This window comes from Vidua macroura, chromosome 29, assembly GCF_024509145.1.
Source record: "Vidua macroura isolate BioBank_ID:100142 chromosome 29, ASM2450914v1, whole genome shotgun sequence".
Lineage (NCBI taxonomy): Eukaryota > Metazoa > Chordata > Aves > Passeriformes > Viduidae > Vidua > Vidua macroura.
Window position 1 is genome coordinate 1,394,075 of NC_071599.1, and position 12,423 is coordinate 1,406,497.

Consider the following 12,423-nt stretch of genomic DNA (forward strand, 5'->3'; position numbering starts at 1 on the left):
CTTTCCTGGATTTGGGATGGAATCCCTGGAATTCCCAGATTTGGGATGGAATTTTCCTGGATTTAGGATGGAATCCATGGAATTCCTGGATTTGGGGTGGAGTTTTCCTGGATTTGGGATGGAATTTATGGAATTTTCCCAGATTTGGGTTGGAGTTTTCCTGGAATTCCCAGATTTGGGATGGAATTTTCCTGGATTTGGGATGGAATTTATGGAATTTTCCCGGATTTGGGATGGAATTTTCCTGGGTTGGGAATGAAATCCCTGGAATTTTCCCAGAATTGGGATGGGGTTTTCCTGGATTTGGGATGGAATCCATGGAATTCCCAGATTTGGGATGGAATTTTCCTGGATTTGGGATGGAATCCCTGGAATTGCCGTGCCCAGCCTGGAGCTGCTCTCACCGCGCTCTCGGGAGGGGCACGGGGGGGACACCGGGGGGGACACGGGGACAGTCCCGGGGTTGTCCCGGGGTGTCCCGGAGGTGTCCCGGGGTGTCCCGGGGGTGTCCCGGGGGTATCCCGGGGGTATCCCGGGGTTGTCCCGGGGTTGTCCCGAGGGGTGTCCCGGGGTGTCCCGGGGTTGTCCCGAGGGTGTCCCGGAGGTATCCCGGGGGTATCCCGGGGGTGTCCCGGGGTGTCCCGGGGGTGTCCCGGGGGGTGTCCCGGGGGTATCCCGGGGGTGTCCCGGGGCACAGGAGCCCCCGGGCCGTTCTCGGAGCCCCTGGCGGCGGGGGCGGGGGGAGGGGACACTCCCGGCCCGGCCCTTTTGGGGACAGCGGTGTCGCCCGGCCGCCATGGCGCCCCGCACGGAACTACAGCTCCCAGCGTGCCCCGCGCCTCGCTTAGGCGCGGCGCGCTGATTGGCCGCGGGGGTCCGGACCAATCAGCGGGCGCGTTGTTGGGCGGTGTGGGGAGCGGGCCGGCGCTGAGGGCAGCGGGGAGCCAAGATGGTTCTGGAGAGCACCATGGTGTGGTGAGAGCCCCGGGCAACCCCCGGCAACCCCCGGGCAACCCCGGGCAACCCCCGGGCAACCCCCGGCACCCGCACGGCAACCCCCGGGCAGCCCCGGCCCGCCCGGCCGCTTTCCCTGAGTCATGGCGGGGGGGGGGGGCGGAGCAGGCCCGGCCTGAGGGGAGAGAGGGGAGAGAGCGGACAGGAGGGGACAAGGGGGACAGAGGGGACAGGGAGGGACAGAGGGGAATGAGGGGATAGAGGGGGAGAAGGAGGGACAGAGGGGGAGAGAGGGGAGTGAGGGGGACAGGGAGGGACAGAGGGGGAGAGGGGAGAGGGGAGAGAGGGGAGTGAGGGGACAGAGGGGAGAGGGGGGGACAGGGAGGGACAGAGGGGACAGGGAGGGGAGAGAGGGGACAGGAGGGGACAAGGGGCTGAGGGGACAGAGGAGACAGTGGGGGACAGGGAGGGACAAAGGGGACGGGGGGGGACAGAGGGACAGAGGGGAGAGAGTGGGACAGAGGGGACAGGAGGGGACGGGGACAGGGAGGGACAGAGGGAAGAGAGGGGACAGGAGGAGACAGAGGGGACAGGGAGGGACAGAGAGGACAGGGAGGGACAAAGGGGACAAGGGGGACAGGGAGGGACAGAGGGGGACGGGGGGGAGAGAGGGGACAGGAGGGGACAAGGGGCTGAGGGGACAGAGGGGACAGGGAGGGACAAAGGTGACGAGGGGGACAAAGGTGACGAGGGGAGAGAGTGGGACAGAGGGCACAGGAGGGGACGGGGACAGAGGGGGACAGAGAGGGACAGAGGGAAAAGAGGGGACAGGAGGAGACAGAGGGGACAGGGAGGGACAGAGAGGACAGGGAGGGACAGAGGGGACAGGGAGGGACAAGGGGGACAGGGAGGGACAGAGGCAGAGACGGGGCAGATCTTGTGGGATGAGCTTCAGCTGTTCCCAAAAAAACCCCGGATTTTGGGGGGACAAACATCAGCAATTCCCAAAAAGTCACAGAGCTGGAGGGATGAGCCTCAGCTATCCCAAAAAAATTCAGATTTTCGTGGTAAATCTCTGCAGCTGCCATAAAAATCCCATTGCAGACTGGAATGAACCTCATTTCCCCCAGAAAATCGGATTTTAGGCAGCCGAACCCCATTTCCCCCCAAGCCCGGAAGCCGAGGGGATTCCCCGGGATTGCCCCCGGGCCGCTGCCGCATTCCCGGGGTTTTTTTGGGAATTGCAGCGTGGATAACAGCGAGTACATGCGGAACGGGGACTTCCTGCCCACGCGGCTGCAGGCGCAGCAGGACGCCGTGAACATCGTGTGCCACTCCAAAACCCGCAGCAACCCCGAGAACAACGTGGGGCTCATCACCCTGGCCAAGTGCGCGCGGGAATGGGAACGGGAACGGGAACGGGAATGGGAATGGGAATGGGGAATGGAAATGGGAATGGGAACGGGAATGGGGAATGGGGAATGGGGAATGGGAATGGGAATGGGGAATGGGAATGGGGAATGGGAATGGGGAATGGGAATGGGAATGGGGAATGGGAATGGGAATGGGGAATGGGAATGGGAATGGGAAATGGGGAATGGGGAATGGGAATGGGGAATGGGAATGGGAGCTGGGAATGGGGAATGGGAATGGGAATGGGAGCTGGGAGCGGGGAAATGGGGAATGGGAGCTGGGAATTGGGAATTGGGAGCTGGGAAATGGGAACTGGGAATTGGGAATTGGGATTTGGGAACTGGGAATTGGGATTTGGGAACTGGGAATTGGGAGCTGGGAGGTGGGAATTGGGAGCTAGGAGGTGGGAATTGGGAAATGGGAATTGGGAATTGGGAAGTGGGAGCTGAGATTTGGGAACTGGGAGCTGGGAATTGGGATTTGGGATCTAGGATTTTGGATTTGGAATCTGGGTATTGGGCTCTGGGATTGGGATTTGGGAATTTCCCACCTGATTCCCAAGGGATTCCCCGCCTGATTCCCGAGGGATTCCCCGCATGGCTCCCGAGGGATTCCCTGCCCGATTCCCGAGGGATTCCCCGCCTGGTTCCCGAGGGATTCCCTGCCCGGTTCCCGATGGATTCCCTGCCCGGTTCCCGAGGGATTCCCTGCCCGGTTCCCGATGGATTCCCTGCCTGATTCCCGAGGGATTCCCTGCCTGATTCCCGAGGGATTCCCTGCCTGATTCCTGAAGGATTCCCCGCCTGATTCCCGAGGGATTCCCTGCCTGATTCCCGAGGGATTCCCTGCCTGATTCCCGAGGGATTCCCTGCCCGGTTCCCGAGGAATTCCCCGCCCGGTTCCCGAGGGATTCCCTGCCTGATTCCCGATGGCATTCCCTGCCCGATTCCTGAGGGATTCCCCGCCTGATTCCCGAGGGATTCCCCGCCTGGTTCCCGAGGGATTCCCTGCCCGGTTCCCGATGGATTCCCTGCCCGGTTCCCGATGGATTCCCTGCCCGGTTCCCGATGGATTCCCTGCCCGGTTCCCGTGGGATTCCCCGCCCAATTCCCATGGGATTCCCCGCCCGGTTCCCGAGGGATTCCCCGCCCGGTTCCCGAGGGATTCCCTGCCTGATTCCCGATGGCATTCCCTGCCCGGTTCCCGAGGAATCCCTGCCCGGTTCCCGAGGGATTCCCGGCCCGGTTCCCGAGGGATTCCCGGCCCGGTTCCCGAGGGATTCCCCGCCCGGTTCCCGAGGGATTCCCTGCCTGATTCCCGATGGCATTCCCTGCCTGATTCCCGATGGCATTCCCTGCCTGATTCCCGATGGCATTCCCTGCCCGGTTCCCGAGGGATTCCCTGCCCGGTTCCCGAGGGATTCCCGGCCCGGTTCCCGAGGGATTCCCTGCCCAATTCCCGATGGCATTCCCCGCCCGGTTCCCGATGGATTCCCGGTTTTCCCGCAGTAACTGCGAGGTGCTGACCACGCTGACGCCGGACACCGGGCGCATCCTGTCCAAGCTGCACACGGTGCAGCCCAAGGGCAAGATCACCTTCGGCACCGGCATCCGCGTGGCCCACGTGAGTCCCCTCGGCATTCCCGGGAATCCCGCCCTTCCCGGGGCTCTCCCGGCATCTCAGCCGGGGGAAGTTCGGGTTTTCCTTCGGTGCTTGTGGTGGAAGTGGTGAGGGAGGTTTTAGAGCATAAATCCATGGGAATGTTACAGAAATCCAGGGAAATCCACCAGAAATCCAGGGAATTTTCACAAGAATCCATGGACATCCACCAGAAATCCATGGAAATGGCACAGAAACCCAGGGACATGCACCATAAGTCCATGGAAATTTCACAGAAATTCCCCCTAAATTCATTATAAATCCATGGAAATGTCACAGAAATTCCTCCTAAATTCACTATAAACCCGTGGAAATGTCCCAGAAATCCTCTCTAAATTCATTATAAAGCCATGGAAATTTCACAGAAATTCCCCTAAATTCATTATAAACCCATGGAAATTTCACAGAAATTCCCCCCACATTCACTATAAACCCATGGAAATGTCCCAGAAATCCTCTCTAAATTCATTATAAACCCATGGAAATGTCCCAGAAATCCTCCCTAAAATCATTATAAATCCATGGAAATTTCACAGAATTTCCCCTAAAATCATTATAAATCCATGAATTGTCCCAGAAATTCCCCCTAAGCCCCAAGGCTGTCAGCCCAGCCCGCTCTGCCCCCCTCAAGCCCCATCCCCTGGAGCCGATCCCGGGATCTGGGGCCGGGGGGGGGGTCCCGGTTTTCCCGGGAACGATCCCAGTGCAGGATTTTGGATTTTGGTGCAGCTGGCGCTGAAGCACCGGCAGGGCAAGAACCACAAGATGAGGATCATCGCCTTCGTGGGCAGCCCCGTGCATGACAGCGACAAGGACGTGAGTGGGACGGCGAAGGCGCGATTCCCGCGGGATCCGCGCGCCGGGGCCCGCTGATCCCGGGGAATTCCCGCTTCCTCCCCAGCTGGTGAAGCTGGCCAAGCGCCTGAAGAAGGAGAAGGTCAACGTGGACATCATCAACTTCGGGGAGGAGGTGAGAATCCCGGGAATCGCCGCATTCCGGAGGGAATTCCGGGGCCTCTCCTGGCTCCGTGTCCGGGCTGGAAAATCCCGATGAGGTTTTTTGGGAACGAGGTCAGTCCTCGAGGATTCTGGGGGCTTTTCCGAGGTTGACATTCCAGGGAAATCCCCAATTCCCAGCCTTTCCCTGGCGCCCAAACCCTCCCCGCTGGGAATTTGGCATTCCCGGAGCCCTCTGCTGTCGCTGTCGGACACGGAGCGAGCGCACAGACTCGCGCTAAGTTCAGAGGCCGGGAAGAGAAGGGGTTTATTGCAGATCTGGCGTCCTCAGAATTCCAGAGGGGGCCGTGGGTGGAGGAGGGAATTGCCTCCTCTCCAGCCGCGCTGGTCAAACCAGGAGTCCGTCAGCTCTGTCCTCCCACGAAGGGAACGCAGAACAGTTGTTGTTCACGTGAACACGTGGGAGAGCTCTGGTGGAAACGTGTGAACAGATCAGGAGTTTTGTGGGAACTCTAAAAATTCCAGAAGAGCTACAGAAGAAACCCTAAAATTTGTAAAACCCGGGGCAGCGCTCTCCCGGCCCCACAAAACCCCAGACCCCTTCGCCGAGCCCCGCTCCGCCTCAGCGTTCCCAAATCGGCTTTCCCAGGAGGCCAACACGGAGAAGCTGACGGCGTTCATCACGGCGCTCAACGGCAAGGACGGCAGCGGCTCGCACCTGGTGACGGTGCCGCCGGGGCCCAGCCTGGCCGACGCCCTCATCAGCTCGCCCATCCTGGCGGGCGAGGGCGGCGCCATGCTGGGCCTGGGCGCCTCCGACTTCGAGTTCGGCGTGGACCCCAGCGCCGACCCCGAGCTGGCCCTGGTAGGGATCCCGTCCTTCCCGGCCCTTCCCGGCCCTTCCCGGCCGTTCCCTTGCCGGCGTCGCGCTCCCGCAGAGCCCAAACACCGACGCCGCGGCGCCGACCCCGCGCGTCCCGAGGGTCGGGCGGGTCCCGGCGCCGGGATCCCGTAAAAGCCCGGATCTCCCGCGCGTTCCCGGCCCTTCCCGGCCCCCGTTCCCGGCTGTTCCCGATCCCCAACGCGGCGCTGCGGGGCTCTGCAGGCGCTGCGCGTGTCCATGGAGGAGCAGCGGCAGCGGCAGGAGGAGGAGGCGCGCAGGGCGGCGGCGGCGTCGGCAGCGGAGGCCGGGATCGGCGCGGCCGGCGGGGACGGTGAGAGGGGCCGTGTGTGGGGTTGGGATGGGGTTGGGAATGGGGTTGGGATTGGGAATGGGATTGGGAATGGGAATGGGGTTGGGATTGGATTGGGATGGGATTGATAGAATTGGAATGGGATTGGGAATGGAGTTGGGAATGGGGTTGGGAACAGGATTTTTAATGGGATTGGGAATGGGATTGATGGGATTGTTTATGGGATTGGGGATGGGATTGGGAACGGGAGTGATGGGACTGGGAATGGGATTGTTTATGGGATTGATGGGATTTTTGGGATGGGATTTATGGGACCAATGGGATGGGATTTGTGGGGTGAGAATGAGGGGAAGGGATGGAATGGGATGGGAAGGGAAGGGATGGGATGGGATGGGATGGGTTCAGACCGGACATTGGGGATTAACCCTTCCCTGGGCGGGGGGGGACGCCCATTCCTGGGACATTGATGGATTCCCGGGACACTGAGGGATTCCCGGGACACTGAGGGGTTCCTGGGACACTGAGGAATCCCGGGACACTGAGGGATTCCAGGACACTGAGGAATTCTGGGACACTGAGGGACTCCCGGGACACTGAGGAATCCCGGGACACTGAGGGATTCCAGGACACTGAGGAATTCTGGGACACTGAGGGATTCCCGGGACACTGAGGAATTCCAGGACACTGAGGAATTCTGGGACACTGAGGGATTCCCGGGACACTGAGGGATTCCCGGGACACTGAGGGATTCCAGGACACTGAGGAATTCTGGGACACTGAGGGATTCCCGGGACACTGAGGAATTCCCGGGACACTGAGGGATCCCCGGGACACCGAGGGATTCCCGGGACACTGAGGGATTCCGGGACACTGAGGGATTCCCGGGACACTGAGGGATTCCGGGACACTGAGGGATTCCCGGGACACTGAGGAATCCCGGGACACTGAGGGATTCCCAGCAGAGTCGGACGAGGCCCTGCTCAAGATGACCATCGGGCAGCCGGACTTTGGCCGCGCGGGGCTGCCGGACCTGAGCTCCATGAGCGAGGAGGAGCAGATCGCCTACGCCATGCAGATGTCCCTGCAGGGCGCCGGTGCGTGGGCAGCCCGGGAAAACCCGGGAAAACCCCGGGAAACCCCGGGAAACCCTTGGGAAAACCCCGGGAAACCTTCGGGAAAACCCCAGGAAGCCTTCAGGAAAACCCTGGGAAACCTTTGGGAAAACCCTGGGAAACCTTCGGGAAATCCCGGGAAAACCCTGGGAAACCCTTGGGAAAACCCCGGGAAACCCTTGGGAAAACCCCAGGAAACCTTTGGGAAAACCCTTGGGAAAACCCCGGGAAACCTTCGGGAAATCACAGGAAACCCTTGGGAAAACCCCAGGGAACCCTTGGGAAAACCCCAGGAAACCTTTGGGAAAACCCCGGGAGACCCTTGGGAAAACCCCAGGAAACCTTTGGGAAAATCCTGGGAAACCCTTGGGAAAACCCCAGGAAGCCTTCAGGGAAAACCCTGGGAAACCCTTGGGAAAACCCCGGGAAACTTTCGGGAAAACCCCAGGGAACCCTTGGGAAAACCACAGGAAACCTTTGGGAAAACCCTGGGAAACCTTTGGGGAAATCCTTGGGAAAACCCCGGGAAACCTTCGGGAAATCCCCAGGAAACCCTTGGGAAATCCCAGGATCCTCTCGGGAAACCCCGGGAAGCCCTGGGGAAGTGCAGCCCGGCTGGGCCCGGGTTTTCCATGGAATTTTGGGGTTGGGATTTGCAGAGTTCGCCCAGGCCGAGGCGGCTGAGGGGGACAGCGGAGCGGCCATGGACACGTCCGAGCCCGCCAAGGTGGGGCTGCGGGAATTCCCGGAATTCCCGGAATTCCCGGCTCATTCCGGCACATCCCATCCATCCCATCCATCCCATAAATCCCATCCCGCCCCCAGGATGGGAATGGGATCATCCTCCAGGTTCCTCCATCCCAAACCATTCCGGGATTCCCTGCCCTGCTTCCTGTGGGGTTCCAGGGGTGGATCCTGGGTCCTGCCCCTATTCCATGGATTCCCCATCCCACGCTCCAGTAATCCCAGTCCCTCCAGAACCCTCTGGACTGGGGCGATCCCAAATCCCCTGGGGACAATCCTGAATCCCCCGGGCTGATCCCAAATCCCCTGGGGACAATCCTGAATCCCCCACGATGATCCCGAATCCTCCAGGCTGATCCCAAATCCCCTGGGGACAATCCTGAATCCCCCGGGCTGATCCTGAATCCTCCAGGATGATCCCAAATCCCCCGGGCTGATCCCAAATCCTCCAGGCTGATCCCGAATCCCCTGAGATGATCTCAAATCCCCAGGGATGATCCCAAACCCCCTGTGCTGACCCCAAACCTGCCATGCTCACCCCAAATCCCCTGGGATGATCCCAAATCCCCCCGTGCTCACCCCACACCCCCCATGCTGATCCCAAATCCCCCAGACCAATCCCAAACCCCCCATGCTGACCCCACACCCCCCGTGCTGACCCCACACCCCCCGTGCTGACCCCAAACCCCCCGTGCTGACCCCAAACTCCCCGTGCTGACCCCAAACCCCTCATGCTGACCCCAAACCCCCTGTGCTGACCCCAAACCCCCCCGGATGATCAAAAATCCCACCAAGATGACCCCACACCACCCATGCTGACCCCAAACCTCCCATGCTCACCCCAAATCCCCCATGCTGACCCCACACCCCCCGTGCTGACCCCAAATCCCCCGTGCTGATCCCAAACCCCCCGTGCTGACCCCAAACCCCCCCGGGATGACCCCCCACACCCCCCGTGCTGACCCCGAAGCCCCCATGCTGACCCCAAATCCTCCGTGCTCACCCCAAACCCCCCGAGATGACCCCACACCCCCCGGGATGATCCCAAATCCCACCAAGATGATCCCAAACCCCCCGTGCTGACCCCACACCCCCCGTGCTGACCCCACACCCCCCGTGCTGACCCCCCACACCCCCCGTGCTCACCCCAAACCCCCCGTGCTGACCCCAAACCCCCCGTGCTGACCCCACACCCCCCGTGCTGACCCCAAACCCCCCATGCTGACCCCAAACCCCCCATGCTCACCCCAAACCCCCCGTGCTCGCCCCAAACCCCCCGTGCTGACCCCACACCCCCCGAGATGACCCCAAAATCCCTGAGATGCTCCCAAATCCCCCCATGCTGACCCCACACCCCCCGGGATGCTCCCAAACCCCCCATGCTGACCTCACACCCCCTGGGATGATCCCAAATCCCACCAAGATGACCCCACACCCCCCGTGCTGACCCCAAACCCCCCAGGATGACCCCAAACCCCCCATGCTCACCCCAAACCCCCCGGGATGCTCCCAAACCCCCCATGCTGACCCCACACCCCCCTGTGCTGACCCCAAACCCCCCGTGCTGACCCCAAACCCCCCGGAATGACCCCACACCCCCCATGCTCATCCCACACCCCCCGTGCTCACCCCAAACCCCCCGTGCTGACCCCAAACCCCCCGTGCTGACCCCACACCCCCCGTGCTGACCCCAAACCCCCTGAGATGGCCCCAAACCCCCCGTGCTCACCCCAAACCCCCCGTGCTCACCCCACACCCCCGATGCTCCCGTTCCGACCCCATGCGCGCCGTGCCGCAGGAGGAGGACGACTACGACGTGATGCAGGACCCCGAGTTCCTGCAGAGCGTCCTGGAGAACCTGCCCGGCGTGGACCCCAACAACGAGGCCATCCGCAACGCCATGGGCTCGCTGGCCTCGCGCGACGCCCGCGACGCCCGCGACGCCGGCAGGAAGGAGCAGGACAAGAAATGAGCCCCAAACCCGCGGGGAAAAACCTGTGGGGAAACCCACGGGGAAAAACCCACGGGGAAAAACCCACGGGGAAAAACCACGGGGAAAAACTCACAGGGAAAACCCGCAGGGAAAACTCACAGGGGAAAAACCACGGGGAAAAAACCCACAGGGAAAAACTCACAGGGGAAAACCCACGGGGAAAACTCACAGGGAAAAACCACGGGGAAAAACCTGTGGGAAAAACTTGTGGGGAAAAACCTGTGGGGAAAAACCTGTGGGGAAAAACCTGTGGGGAAAAACCCACGGGGAAAACCCACAGGGAAAACTCACAGGGAAAACTCACAGGGAAAAACCTGTGGGAAAACCTGTGGGAAAACCTGTGGGAAAAACTTGTGGGAAAAACCTGTGGGGAAAACTTGTGGGGAAAACCTGTGGGAAAACTTGTGGGAAAACCTGTGGGGAAAACTTGTGGGGAAAACCTGTGGGAAAACTTGTGGGAAAACCTGTGGGGAAAACTTGTGGGGAAAACCTGTGGGGAAAACTTGTGGGGAAAACTTGTGGGAAAACCTGTGGGGAAAACCCGTGGGAATAAAGGAATGGAAGGAATCGCCTGCGAGCGGGAATTCGCTGGGAATGCGGGGATCAAAGGGGTTCCTGGGGAGGAAAGGGATTCCTGGGAATGAAAGGGATTTTTGGGGAATTAAAGGAATTTTTGGGAATGAAAGGAATTTTTGGGAATGAAAGGAATTTCTTGGGAATGGCGGGGATTTATTGGGACTAAAAGGGATTTCTGGGAATGAAAGGGATTCCTGAGAATGAAAGGAATTTTGGGGAATGAAAGGGATTTCTGGGAATTAAAGGAATTTTTGGGAATTAAAGGAATTTTTGGGGATGAAAGGGGTTCCCGGGAATGAAAGGGATTCTTGGGAATGAAAGGAATTTTTGGGAATGAAAGGGATTTCTTGGGAATGGTGGGGATTTATTGGGGATTTCTTCGGACTAAAAGGAATTTTTGGGGAATGAAAGGAGTTCCAGGGAGTGAAAGGGATTTCTGGGAATAAAAGGAATTTCTAAGGAACGGCGGGGACTTATTGGGACTAAAAGGAATTCCTGGGGAGGAAAGGGGTTCCTGGGAATGAAAGGAATTTCTTGGGAATAAAAGGGGTTCCTGGGGAGTGAAAGGGATTCCTGGGAATGAAAGGGATTTTTGGGAATTAAAGGGGTTCATGGGAACTAAAGGAATTTCTGAGGAATAAAAGGGATTCCTAGGAATAAAAGGGATTTTGCGGAATGAAAGGAATTTCTGGGAATGAAAGGAGTTCCTGGGAATGAAAGGAATTCCTGGGGATTTAAAGGAATTTCTTGGGAATGAAAGGGATTCCTGGGGAATTAAAGGAATTTCTGGGAATTAAAGGGGTTCATGGGAACTAAAGGAATTTTTGCGAATGAAAGGGGTTCCTGGGAATGAAAGGAATTTCTGGGAATAAAAGGAATTTTTTGGGAATGAAAGGGATTTCTGGGGAATGAAAGGGATTCCTGGGGAATAAAAGCAAATTTTTGGGAATAAAAGAGATTTCTGAGGAATGAAAGAGATTCCTAGGAATAAAAGGGATTTTTGGGAATGAAAGGAGTTCCTGGGGAACGAAAGGGATTTCTGCAAATGAAATGAATTTCTGGGAATGAAAGGGGTTCATGGGAATAAAAGGAATTCCTGGGAATGAAAGGGATTCTTGGGAATGAAAGGAAATTCTGGGGAATAAAAGGGATTTCTGGGAATGAAAGGAGTTCTGGGGAGTGAAAGGGATTGCTAGGGATGAAGGAAATTTTTGGGGAATGAAAGGAATTTCTTGGGAACGGCGGGGATTTCTTGGGACTAAAAGGAATTTCTGGGGAATGAAAGGAATTCCTGGGGAGTGAAAGGAATTCCTGGGAATAAACGGAATTTCTTGGGAACGGCGGGGATTTATTGGGATTTTTTTGGGACTAAAAGGAATTCCTGGGCAATAAAAGGAATTTTTGGGGAATAAAAGGAGTTCCAGGGAGTGAAAGGGATTTCTGGGAATAAAAGGAATTTCTAAGGAACGGCGGGGACTTATTGGGACTAAAAGGAATTCCTGGGGAGGAAAGGGGTTCATGGGAATGAAAGGGATTTTTGGGAATTAAAGGGGTTCATAGGAACTAAAGGAATTTCTGAGGAATGAAAGGGATTCTTGGGAATGAAAGGGATTTCTGGGAATAAAAGGAATTTTTTGGGAATAAAAGGAATTTTTTGGGAATGAAAGGGATTTCTGGGGAATGAAAGGGGTTCTGGGGAGGGAAAGGGATTGCTAGGGATGAAAGGAATATTTGGGGAATGAAAGGAATTTCTTGGGAACGGCGGGGATTTCTTGGGACTAAAAGGAATTTCTGGGGAATGAAAGGAATTCCTGGGGAGTGA

The 12,423-nt window shown here is 58.3% G+C and overlaps 1 protein-coding gene across 1 annotated transcript; it reads left to right on the forward strand.

Annotated features, from left to right (window-relative positions):
• Positions 1 to 872: 872 nt before the first annotated feature.
• PSMD4 (proteasome 26S subunit ubiquitin receptor, non-ATPase 4) lies at positions 873 to 10,140 on the forward strand. Its single transcript, XM_054000999.1, has 10 exons — positions 873 to 975; positions 2,202 to 2,342; positions 3,876 to 3,990; positions 4,756 to 4,842; positions 4,928 to 4,996; positions 5,633 to 5,848; positions 6,089 to 6,197; positions 7,139 to 7,270; positions 7,948 to 8,015; positions 9,831 to 10,140. The coding sequence occupies exons 1-10, from the start codon at positions 950 to 952 to the stop codon at positions 10,002 to 10,004; spliced, it is 1,137 nt and encodes a 378-aa protein (XP_053856974.1). The 5' UTR covers positions 873 to 949; the 3' UTR covers positions 10,005 to 10,140.
• Positions 10,141 to 12,423: the final 2,283 nt, after the last annotated feature.